Consider the following 12,707-nt stretch of genomic DNA (forward strand, 5'->3'; position numbering starts at 1 on the left):
CTTCCTGTTTGAACCACTCGCCTTCCTGTTTGAACCACGCCCTTTCCTGTTTGAACCACTCCCCTTCCTGTTTGAACCACTCCCCTTCCTGTTTGAACCACTCCACTTCCTGTTTTAACCACTCCCCTTCCTGTTGTAACCACTCCACTTCCTGTTTGAACCACTCCCCTTCCAGTTTGAACCACTCCACTTCCTGTTGTACACACTCCCCTTCCTGTTTGAACCACTCCCCTTCCTGTTTGAACCACTCCCCTTCCTGTTTGAACCACTCCACTTCCTGTTGTATACACTCCCCTTCCTGTTTGAACCACTCCCCTTCCTGTTTGAACCACTCCCCTTCCTGTTTGAACCACTCCACTTCCTGTTGTATACACTCCCCTTCCTGTTTGAACCACTCCCCTTCCTGTTTGAACCGCTCCCCTTCCTGTTTGAACCACTCCCCTTCCCGTTTGAACCACTCCCCTTCCTGTTTGAACCACTCCCCTTCCTGTTGTAACCACTCCCCTTCCTGTCTCTGCAGTGGGAAGAGTAAAGGGTTGAAGCAGCAGCAGCAGCACCACAAGAGGCTCCTGGCGGCCATGTTGTCCCAAGAATCCTTTGACTCCGCCCATAGCTCCGCCCCCTCACTCACCGAGGAGGAGATGGAGGACGACGACGACGTCATGGAGCTGCTGGGTCTGTCTTCTTCCTTCCTGTTCAATAATACTAACAACAACAACAACAAATCACACCCAATACAGATTCACTGATTCATTCATTGATTCAATGTCAAAACACATCAGTGACAATAATGACTATTTTTACTGAGGGTCATTGAGCTTCCTCACTACGGCTGACATGGTTAAATACAACATGGAAAGTACATGTAACTAGATAGTTATACACACACTCTCTCTCTCTCTCTCTCTCTCTCTCTTCCTCTCTCTCTTCCTCTCTCTCTTCCTCTCTGTCTATCACTCTCTCTCTCTCGCTCTCTCAAAATTCAATTCAAAAGGGGCTTTAATGGCGTGGTGAACAAGTGAAATAAACAAATGTAACAACATCAACTAAAAAGTACTAGAATTTAACAGTAAATATTGCACTAAAAAGGTTTTAAAAAAATAAAGACATTTGGTATATTATCAGCTATGTACAGTGTTTTAGCAATGTGCAACTAGTTGTAGTACGAGTAGCAGAGGTAGATAAATTAACATATAAAAATGGGTTGTATTTACAATGGTGTTTGTTCTTCACTAGTTGCCCTTTTCTTGTGGCAACAGGTCACAAATCTTGCTGCTGTGATGTCACACTGTGGTATTTCACCCAGTAGATATGGGAGTTTATCAAAATCGGGTTTGTTTTCGAATTCTTTGTGGATCTGTGTAATCTGAGGGAAATATGTGTCTCTAATATGGTCATACATTTGTCAGGAGGTTAGGAAGTGCAGCTCAGTTTCCACCTCATTTTGTGGGCAGTGTGCACATATCCTGTCTTCTCTTGAGAGCCATGTCTTCCTACGGCGACCTTTCTCAATAGCAAGGCTATGCTCACTGAGTCTGTACATAGTCAAAGCTTTCCTTAATTTTGGGTCAGTCACAGTCGTCAGGTATTCTGCCATTGTGAACTCTCTGTTTAGGGCCAAATAGCATTCTAGTTTGCTCTGTTTTTGGTTGATTCTTTCCAGTGTGTTAAATAGTTATCTTTAACCATAATGTGGTTGGGTTTAATTGTGTTGCTTAATTGTGTCTGTTTGTGCTTGTGAACCGAGCCCCAGAAACAGCTGTCTGAGGGGACTCTTCTCCAGGTTCATCTCTCTGTAGGTGAGGGCTCTGACTCTTCTCCAGGTTCATCTCTCTGTAGGTGAGGGCTCTGACTCTTCTCCAGGTTCATCTCTCTGTAGGTGAGGGCTCTGACTCTTCTCCAGGTTCATCTCTCTGTAGGTGAGGGCTCTGACTCTTCTCCAGGTTCATCTCTCTGTAGGTGAGGGCTCTGACTCTTCTCCAGGTTCATCTCTCTGTAGGTGAGGGCTCTGACTCTTCTCCAGGTTCATCTCTCTGTAGGTGAGGGCTCTGACTCTTCTCCAGGTTCATCTCTCTGTAGGTGAGGGCTCTGACTCTTCTCCAGGTTCATCTCTCTGTAGGTGAGGGCTTTGTGGTGTAATGTGTGGGCATCGCTTCCTTTCAGGCTCTTTTCCTAATTCTGCTCTGCATGCATTGCTTGGGGTTTTGGATTGTACAAAAACTATTTTTTTTGTGTGCAGAATTCTGCATGCAGAGATTCAATTGGGTGTTTGTCCCATTTTGTGAATTCTTGGTTGGTGAGCGGACCACAGACCTCACAACCATAAAGGGCAATGGGTTCTATAACTGATTCAAGTATTTTTTGCCAGATCCTAATTGGTATGTCAAATGTTATGTTCCTTTTGATGGCATAGAGGGCCCTTCTTGCCTTGTCTCTCAGATCATTCACAGCTTTGTGGAAGGTAAATCAAATCAAATCAAATCACATATTTGTCACATGCGCCGAATACAACAGGAGTAGACCTCACAGTGAAATGCTTCTTACAAGCCCTTAACCAACAATGCAGTAAAAACGTTGTATTTATTTATTTATTTAAGTAAGAGATAAGAATAACAAATAATTAAAGAGCAGCAGTGAAATAACAATAGGAGACTATATATAGGGGGGTACCGGTACAGAGTCAATGTGAGGGGGCACCGGTTAGTTGAGGTAATATGTACATGCAGGTAGAGTTATTAAAGTGACTATGCATAGATGATAACAACAGAGAGTAGCAGCGGTGTAAAAGAGGGGGGACAATGCAAATAGTCTGGGTGGCCATTTGACTAGATGTTCAGGAATCTTATGGCTCGGGGATAGATGCTGTTAAGAAGCCTCTTGGACCTAGACTTGGCGCACCGGTACCGCTTGCCGTGCGGTAGCAGAGAGGACAGTCTATGACTAGGGTGGCTGGAGTCTTTGACAATTTTTAGGTCCTTCCTCTGACACCGCCTGGTATAGTGGTCCTGGATGGCAGGAAGCTTGGCCCCAGTGATGTACTGGGATGCAGCTGTAGAACCTTATGAGGATCTGAGGACACATGCCAAATCGTTTCAGTCTCCTGAGAGGGAATAGGTTTTGCCATCTTCACAGATTTCTTGGTGTGCTTGGACCATGCAGTTATTCAGAGGGAATGATGCACTGAGGTCATTTGTAATTCTGTGTGAAGGCTTGGCCTGATATACTGAAGGGTTTGGCCCGGTACAGTCCACTGAGACTGGACCTGGGCTGGAAGAAAGAGAGACAGAGAGACAGAGATGGTAGAGAGGTCTATCAGTCTTACTGAGTGGCCTGCCAGACTGGCGCTGGAGAGTATGGAGATACAGAGATGGTAGAGAGGTAGAGAGGTCTATCAGTCTTACTGAGTGGCCTGCCAGACTGGCGCTGGAGAGTAGAGAGATACAGAGAGACAGAGATGGTAGAGAGGTAGAGAGGTCTATCAGTCTTACCGAGTGGCCTGCCAGTCTGGTGCTGGAGGTTAGAGAGATACAGAGAGACAGAGATGGTAGAGAGGTAGAGAGGTCTATCAGTCTTACTGAGTGGCCTGCCAGACTGGTGCTGGAGAGTAGAGAGATACAGAGAGACAGAGATGGTAGAGAGGTAGAGAGGTCTATCAGTCTTACTGAGTGGCCTGCCAGTCTGGTGCTGGAGAGTAGAGAGATACAGAGAGACAGAGATGGTAGAGAGGTAGAGAGGTCTATCAGTCTTACTGAGTGGCCTGCCAGACTGGCGCTGGAGAGTAGAGAGATACAGAGAGACAGAGATGGTAGAGAGGCAGAGAGGTCTATCAGTCTTACTGAGTGGCCTGCCAGACTGGCGCTGGAGAGTAGAGAGATACAGAGATGGCAGAGAGGTCTGTCAGTCTTACTGAGTGGCCTGCCAGACTGGCGCTGGAGAGTAGAGAGATACAGAGATGGCAGAGAGGTCTATCAGTCTTACTGAGTGGCCTGCCAGACTGGCGCTGGAGAGTATAGAGATACAGAGATGGCAGAGAGGTCTATCAGTCTTACTGAGTGGCCTGCCAGACTGGCGCTGGAGAGTAGAGAGATACAGAGATGGCAGAGAGGTCTTTCAGTCTTACTGAGTGGCCTGCCAGACTGGCGCTGGAGAGTAGAGAGATACAGAGAGACAGAGATGGTAGAGAGGCAGAGAGGTCTATCAGTCTTACTGAGTGGCCTGCCAGACTGGCGCTGGAGAGTAGAGAGATACAGAGATGGCAGAGAGGTCTTTCAGTCTTACTGAGTGGCCTGCCAGACTGGCGCTGGAGAGTAGAGAGATACAGAGATGGCAGAGAGGTCTATCAGTCTTACTGAGTGGCCTGCCAGACTGGCGCTGGAGAGTAGAGAGATACAGAGAGACATATGGTAGATAGGTAGAGAGGTCTATCAGTCTTACTGAGTGGCCTGCCAGACTGGCGCTGGAGAGTATAGAGATACAGAGATGGCAGAGAGGTCTATTAGTCTTACTGAGTGGCCTGCCAGACTGGCGCTGGAGAGTAGAGAGATACAGAGATGGCAGAGAGGTCTTTCAGTCTTACTGAGTGGCCTGCCAGACTGGCGCTGGAGAGTAGAGAGATACAGAGAGACAGAGATGGTAGAGAGGCAGAGAGGTCTATCAGTCTTACTGAGTGGCCTGCCAGACTGGCGCTGGAGAGTATAGAGATACAGAGATGGCAGAGAGGTCTTTCAGTCTTACTGAGTGGCCTGCCAGACTGGCGCTGGAGAGTAGAGAGATACAGAGATGGCAGAGAGGTCTATCAGTCTTACTGAGTGGCCTGCCAGACTGGCGCTGGAGAGTAGAGAGATACAGAGAGACAGATGGTAGAGAGGTAGAGAGGTCTATCAGTCTTACTGAGTGGCCTGCCAGACTGGCGCTGGAGAGTAGAGAGAGACAGATGGTAGATAGGTAGAGAGGTCTATCAGTCTTACTGAGTGGCCTGCCAGACTGGTGCTGGAGAGTAGAGAGATACAGAGAAACAGAGATGGTAGAGAGGCAGAGAGGTCTATCAGTCTTACTGAGTGGCCTGCCAGACTGGCGCTGGAGAGTAGAGAGATACAGAGAGACAGATGGTAGAGAGGTAGAGAGGTCTATCAGTCTTACTGAGTGGCCTGCCAGACTGGCGCTGGAGAGTAGAGAGAGACAGATGGTAGATAGGTAGAGAGGTCTATCAGTCTTACTGAGTGGCCTGCCAGACTGGTGCTGGAGAGTAGAGAGATACAGAGAAACAGAGATGGTAGAGAGGTAGAGAGGTCTATGAGTCTTATTGATGGTGCATCCCTGTGGAACGCTTTCGACACCTTGTAGAGTCCATGCCCTGCCGAATTGAGTTTGTTTTGATTTGAATACATTTGCAACAATTTGTTTCTTTAACTGTCATCGTAGTTCTTGTGAGGTTTTTATTCTTACTTAAATGTTTTATTCGATTTAGGATTATTTTCTTTCTTTTTTCTTCTTCTTCTTATATTATTATTATTATTAATAATATTATTCATATTATTATTATTATCACTGCATTGTTACCAAAAAGCTCTCATGGTAAGAACTTAACATCTGTTGTATCCTGTGCACGTGGCGAATAAACTTTGAGACTTGTGTGTATGAGGTTACTGTGACCTCTAGTGGCCAGTGATGGAATAGCAGCTACTGTCTTGTGCTGAATTCTCCTGTTTCCATGGTGTTTTCAGTAGGGCATACCATAGCCTGGAATCCATTTCAATCAGCAGGTGTGCCTTGTTAAAAGCTAATTTGTGGAATTTCTTTCCTTCTTAATGCATTTGAGCTAATCAGTTGTGTTGTGACAAGGTAGGGGTGATATACAGAAGATAGCCCTATTTGGTAAAAGACCATGTCCATATTATGGCAAGAACAGCTCAAATAAGCAAAGAGAAACGACAATCCATCATTACTTTAAGACATGAAGGTCAGTCAATCCGAAAAATGTCAAGAACTTTTAAAGTTTCTTCAAGTGCAGTCGTAAAAACCATCAAGCGTTATGATGAAACTGGCTCTCATGAGGACCGCCACAGGAAAGGAAGACCCAGAGTTACGTCTGCTGCAGAGGATAAGTTCATTAGAGTTACCAGCCTCAGATTGGAAAGGAAGACCCAGAGTAACCTCTGCTGCAGAGGATAAGTTCATTAGAGTTACCAGCCTCAGATTGGAAAGGAAGACCCAGAGTAACCTCTGCTGCAGAGGATATGTTCATTAGAGTTACCAGCCTCAGGAATTGTAGCCCAAATAAATGCTTCACAGAGTTCAAGTAACAGACACATCTCAACATACACTGTTCAGAGGAGACTGTGTGAATCAGGCCTTTGTGGTCAAATTTCTGCAAAGAAACCAGAGCAGGTGAACGGATAATCTCCGCATGTGTGGTTCCCTACCGTGAAGTATGGAGGAGGAGGTGTGATGGTGTCGGGGTGCTTTGCTGGTGACAAAAGTCAGTGATTTATTTAGAATTCAAGGCACACTTAACCAGCATGGTTACCACAGCATTCTGCAGAGATACGCCCTCCCATCTGGTTTGAGCTTAGTGGGACTATCATTTTGTTTTTCAACAGGACAATGGCCCAACACACCTCCAGGCTGTGTAAGGGCTATTTGACCAAGAAGGAGAGTGATGGAGTGCTGCATCAGATGACCTGGCCTCCACAATCAACCGACCTCAACCCAATTGAGATGGTTTGGGATGAGTCGGACCGCAGAGTGAAGCAAAAGCAGCCAAGAAGTGCTCAGCATATGTGGGAACTCCTTCAAGACTGTTGGAAAAGCATTCCAGGTGAAGCTGGTTGAGAGAATGCCAAAAGTGTGCAAAACTGTCATCAAGGCAAAGGATGGCTAATTTGATTTTGAACAGCTACTGTAACAGCTCACAGTTACTGTAACAGTTCACAGCTACTGTAACAGTTCACAGCTACTGTAACTGCTCATAGCTCAGAGCTTAGAGCTCACAGCTACTGTAACAGCTCACTGCTCACTGCTCACAGCTCAGAGGCACAGCTAGGGCTTGTATCACGTACAAAGGCATGGAGTTCACTCATATGTAACTCATGGCCTCACATGAAATAGGTTGGATCTGGTGTGGGAGATGTGTGTGTGTGTGTGTGTGTGTGTGTGTGTGTGTGTGTGTGTGTGTGTGTGTGTGTGTGTGTGTGTGTGTGTGTGTGTGAGTGAGAAAGGGTGTGTGTGTGTGTGTGTGAGTGAGAAAGTGTGTGTGTGTGTGTGTATATATCTCTGTGTGTGGGGGAGTGTGTGTGTGTGTGTTTGTGTGTGTATATATCTGTGTGTGTGTGTGTGTGTGTGTGTATATAACTCTGTGTGTGGGGGAGTGTATATATCTGTGTGTGTGTGTGTGTGTGTGTGTGTGTGTGTGTGTGTGTGTGTGTGTGTGTGTGTGTGTGTGTGTGTGTGTGTGTGTGTGTGTGTGTGTGTGTGTGTGTATATCTCTGTGTGTGTGTGTGTGTATATGTATTTCTGTGTGTGTGGGAGTGTGTGTGTGTGTGTGTATATATCTCTGTGTGTGTGGGAGTGTGTGTGTGTGTGTATATATCTCTGTGTGTGGGGGAGTGTGTGTGTGTGTGTGTATATATCTCTGTGTGTATCTCTGTGTGTGGGGGAGTGTGGTAGATAATTCCACTATAGACCCGTCAACACATCATCTCAGAAGATGTATATTATTTATGAGATTAATGTAGTAATTATGACTCCAGTTCTTTATTTAGAACAGAGAGAGAGAGTCAGTCAGTGTCCGTCTAATGGAAACCTGCAGGGAGGAGAACACATGCACGCACACACACACGAGAGAGAGAGAGAGAGAGAGAGAGAGAGAGAGAGAGAGAGAGAGAGAGAGAGAGAGAGAGAGAGAGAGAGAGAGAGAGAGAGAGAGACACCCGTACCCTTCCCAGCTCTGCTCTTAGGTTCTGCTTTGCTCTGATGTGGTGAGTGATAGGGGAGATGGAGATCTTCATGGCTCAGACCTCTTTATTCACATTACATCACTTAAATACTTTCCATCTTCTCTCCTCCTCTCCTACTGTCCTACTGTCCTCTCCTACTGTCCTCCTCTCCTACTGTCCTCTCCTCCTCTCCTACTGTCCTCTCCTCCTCTCCTCCTCCTCTCCTACTGTCCTCCTCTCCTACTGTCCTCACCTCCTCTCCTACTGTCCTCTCCTCCTCTCCTACTGTCCTACTGTCCTCTCCTCCTACTGTCCTCACCTCCTCTCCTACTGTCCTCCTCTCCTACTGTCCTCACCTCCTCTCCTACTGTCCTCACCTCCTCTCCTACTGTCCTCTCCTCCTCTCCTACTGTCCCCACCTCCTCTCCTACTGTCCTCACCTCCTCTCCTACTGTCCTCACCTCCTCTCCTCCTCACCTACTGTCCTCCTCTCCTACTGTCCTCACCTGTCCTCACCTCCTCTCCTACTGTCCTCTCCTCCTCTCCTACTGTCCTCAACTCCTCTCCTACTGTCCTCTCCTCCTCTCCTACTGTCCTCACCTCCTCTCCTACTGTCCTCTCCTCCTCTCCTCCTCTCCTACTGTCCTCACCTCCCCTCCTCTCCTACTGTCCTCCTATCCTACTGTCCTCCTCTACTACTGTCCTCACCTCCTCTCCTACTGTCCTCTCCTCCTCACCTCCTCTCCTACTGTCCTCACCTCCTCTCCTACTGTCCTCACCTCCTCTCCTACTGTCCTCTCCTCCTCTCCTACTGTCCTCTCCTCCTCTCCTACTGTCCTCACCTGTCTTCACCTCCTCTCCTACTGTCCTCTCCACCTCTCCTACTGTCCTCACCTGTCCTCACCTCCTCTCCTACTGTCATCTCCTCCTCTCCTACTGTCCTCACCTCCTCTCCTACTGTCCTCTCCTCCTCTCCTACTGTCCTCACCTCCTCTCCTACTGTCCTCTCCTCCTCTCCTACTGTCCTCTCCTCCTCTCCTCCTCTCATACTGTCCTCACCTCCTCTCCTACTGTCCTCTCCTCCTCTCCTACTGTCCTCACCTCCTCTCATACTGTCCTACTGTCCTCACCTCCTCTCCTACTGTCCTCACCTCCTCTCCTACTGTCCTCACCTCCTCTCCTACTGTCCTCCTGTCCTACTGTCCTCTCCTCCTCTCCAACTGTCCTCACCTCTCCTCCTCTCCTCCTGTCCTCACCTCTCCTCCTCTCCTCCTCTCCTCCTGTCCTCACCTCCTCTCCTCCTCCTCTCCAACTGTCCTCACCTCTTCTCCTCCTCTCCTACTGTCCTCAACTTCTCTCCTCCTCCTACTGTCCTTACCTCCTCTCCTCACCTCCTCTTCTCCTCTCCTCCTGTCCTCACCTCCTCTCCTCCTCCTCTCCAACTGTCCTCACCTCCTCTCCTCACCTCCTTTCCTACTGTCCTCACCTCCTCTTCTCTCCTGCGTGTGATGGTGTGATGGTGTGATGTTGTGATGGTGTATTGGTGGTATGGTGTGATGGTGTGATGGTGGTATGGTGTGATGGTGTGATGGTGGTATGGTGTGATGGTGTAATTGTGTGATGGTGTGATGGTGGTATGGTGTGATGGTGTGATGGTGGTATGGTGTGATGGTGTGATGGTGGTATGGTGTGATGGTGGTATGGTGGTATGGTGTGATGGTGGTATGGTGTGATGGTGGTATGGTGTGATGGTGTACTGGTGTACTGGTGTGATGGTGTGATGGTGTGATGGTGTGATGTTGTGATGGTGTGATGGTGTACTGGTGTGATGGTGTACTGGTGTGATGGTGTGATTGTGTGATGTTGTGACGGTGTGATGGTGTACTGGTGGTGTGGTGTGATGATCCCTCTCTTCCTCTTCCTTCTCTTTCTCCCCCTCTGTCTCCTCCTGTGTCCTCCAGCCTCCTCCTCTGTCACTTCCTCTCTCCTCCTCTTTCTCCTCCTCTGTCACTTCCTCTCTCCTCCTCTCTCTCCTCCTCCACTCCCCTCTTCTGTCTCCATCTCGGTCTCCTCCACTCTCCTCCTTCACGCTCCTCCTCGGTCTCCTCCACTCCCCTCTTCTGTCTCCTCTTCTGTCTCCCTCTCGGTCTCCTCCACTCTCCTCCTCCACTTTCCTCCTCTGTCTCCTCCACTCTCTTACTCTGTCTCCTCCACTCTCCTCCTCCTCTGTCTTCTCCACTCTCCTCCTCTCCTCCTATGTCTCCCCTTCTGCCCCCTTCTCTGTCTCCTCCTCTGTTTCTTCCACTCTCCTCCACTTACTCCCTCTCCCTCTCCCTTTCCAGAGGACCTAGATGACCTGCGAATGGAGGGGGTAACAGGGCTGGCTCCGTCAGGCAGTAAGTTCAGCCAGGGTCGTAGTTCCTACTGCCCAGAACCCCAGGCCAAGGTCACACTCAACATCTGCTCTAGGTGTGCAAGGTAAATATTTACCTGTCCTTTACTCTTTCCTCAAAAACCTGGCCCTAACCTGTCCTTTACCCTGACTACCTGGTCCTAACCTGTCCTTTACTCTTTACTCTGAATACCTGGCCCTAACCTGTCCATTACCCTGAGTACCTGGCCCTTACCTGTCCTTTACTCTGACTATCTGGCCATTACCTGTCCTATACTCTGACTACCTGGTCCTTACCTGTGCTTTACCTTGGACACCTGGCCATTACCTGTACTTTACCTTGGCCACCTGGCCCTTACCTGTACTTTACTCTGATAACCTGGCCCTTACCTGTCCTTTACCCTGACTACCTGTCTTTTTACCTGTCCTTCACCCTGACTACCTTGTCCTTACCTGTCCTTTACCTCAGCCACCTGGCACTTACATGTCCTTTACCTTGAAGACCTGACCCTTACCTGTCCTTTACTCTGACCACCTGGCACACTACCTGTTCTTTACCCTGGCCACATGGCCCTGACAACTTGGCCCTTACCTGTCCTTTACCCTGAACACCTCATCCTTACCTGTCCTTCACCCTGATGACCTGACCCTTACCTGTCCTTTACTCTGACCACCTGGCACACTACCTGTTCTTTACCCTGGCCACATGGCCCTGACAACTTGGCCCTTACCTGTCCTTTACCCTGAACACCTCATCCTTACCTGTCCTTTACCCTGAACACCTCATCCTTACCTGTCCTTTCCCCTGAACACCTCATCCTTACCTGTCCTTTACCCTGAACACCTCATCCTTACCTGTCCTTTACCCTGAACACCTCATCCTTACCTGACCTTTACCCTGAACACCTCATCCTTACCCGTCCTTTACCCTGAACACCTCATCCTTACCCGTCCTTTACCCTGAACACCTCATCCTTACCTGTCCTTTCCCCTGAACACCTCATCCTTACCCGTCCTTTACCATGAACACCTCATCCTTACCCGTCCTTTACCCTGAAAACCTCATCCTTACCCGTCCTTTACCCTGAACACCTCATCACTACCTGTCCTTTACCCTGAACACCTCATCCTTACCTGTCCTTTACCCTGAACACCTCATCCTTACCTGTCCTTTACCCTGAACACCTCATCCTTACCTGTCCTTTACCCTGAACACCTCATCCTTACCTGTCCTTTACCCTGAACACCTCATCCTTACCTGTCCTTTACCCTGAACACCTCATCCTTACCTGTCCTTTACCCTGAACACCTCATCCTTACCTGTCCTTTACCCTGAACACCTCATCCTTACCTGTCCTTTACCCTGAACACCTCATCCTTACCTGTCCTTTACCCTGAACACCTCATCCTTACCTGTCCTTTACCCTGAACACCTCATCCTTACCTGTCCTTTACCCTGAACACCTCATCCTTACCTGTCCTTTACCCTGAACACCTCATCCTTACCTGTCCTTTACCCTGAACACCTCATCCTTACCCGTCCTTTACCCTGAACACCTCATCCTTACCTGTCCTTTACCCTGAACACCTCATCCTTACCTGTCCTTTACCCTGAACACCTCATCCTTACCCGTCCTTTACCCTGAACACCTCATCCTTACCTGTCCTTTACCCTGAACACCTCATCCTTACCCGTCCTTTACCCTGAACACCTCATCCTTACCTGTCCTTTACCCTGAACACCTCATCCTTACCTGTCCTTTACCCTGAACACCTCATCCTTACCTGTCCTTTCCCCTGAACACCTCATCCTTACCTGACCTTTACCCTGAACACCTCATCCTACCTGACCTTTACCCTGAACACCTCATCCCTACCTGTCCTTTACCCTGAAAACCTGGCCCGTACCTGTCTGTCTCTGACCATTTGTCTGTCTGACTGACTGTTTGTCTGTCTGACTGACTGTTTGTCTGACTGTCTGTCTTGATGGCTGGCTCGTTGTGTGTTTTCCGTTTGTCTGACTGTCTGCTCTATAACTTGGTAGTTCCATTTACACAGAGTGGGACAGGTCTAACACTGCTCTACTGTCTATTCAGCATGTACTTATCTGAGAGGAGAGGGGTAAAGTCCCTCAGTATTTATCTGAGAGGAGAGGGGTATGGTCCCTCAGTATTTATCTGAGAGGAGAGGGGTATGGTCCCTCAGTATTTATCTGAGAGGAGAGGGGTATGGTCCCTCAGTATTTATCTGAGAGGAGAGGGGTAAAGTCCCTCAGTATTTATCATGTAGTGAGAGTGGGGTATGGTCCCTCACGTATTTATCTGAGGAGGAGAGGGGTAAAAAATTTGGGGGTCCCCTCAGTATTTATCTGATAGGAGAGG

At 48.4% G+C, this 12,707-nt stretch overlaps 1 protein-coding gene across 1 annotated transcript in view; it reads left to right on the forward strand.

Moving 5' to 3' along the window:
- The window catches only part of LOC120037520 (uncharacterized protein C8orf34-like), a 39,111-nt gene extending 28,695 nt beyond the window's left edge, over positions 1–10,416 (forward strand). The window contains exons 7-8 of the mRNA XM_038983551.1: positions 528–675; positions 10,277–10,416. Of these exons, the coding sequence (XP_038839479.1) occupies positions 528–675; positions 10,277–10,416 (288 nt within the window). The remainder of the gene's footprint in view (positions 1–527; positions 676–10,276) is intronic.
- The last annotated feature ends 2,291 nt before the right edge of the window (positions 10,417–12,707 follow it).

The sequence above is a fragment of the Salvelinus namaycush genome, unplaced genomic scaffold, assembly GCF_016432855.1.
Source record: "Salvelinus namaycush isolate Seneca unplaced genomic scaffold, SaNama_1.0 Scaffold1740, whole genome shotgun sequence".
Taxonomy (NCBI): domain Eukaryota; kingdom Metazoa; phylum Chordata; class Actinopteri; order Salmoniformes; family Salmonidae; genus Salvelinus; species Salvelinus namaycush.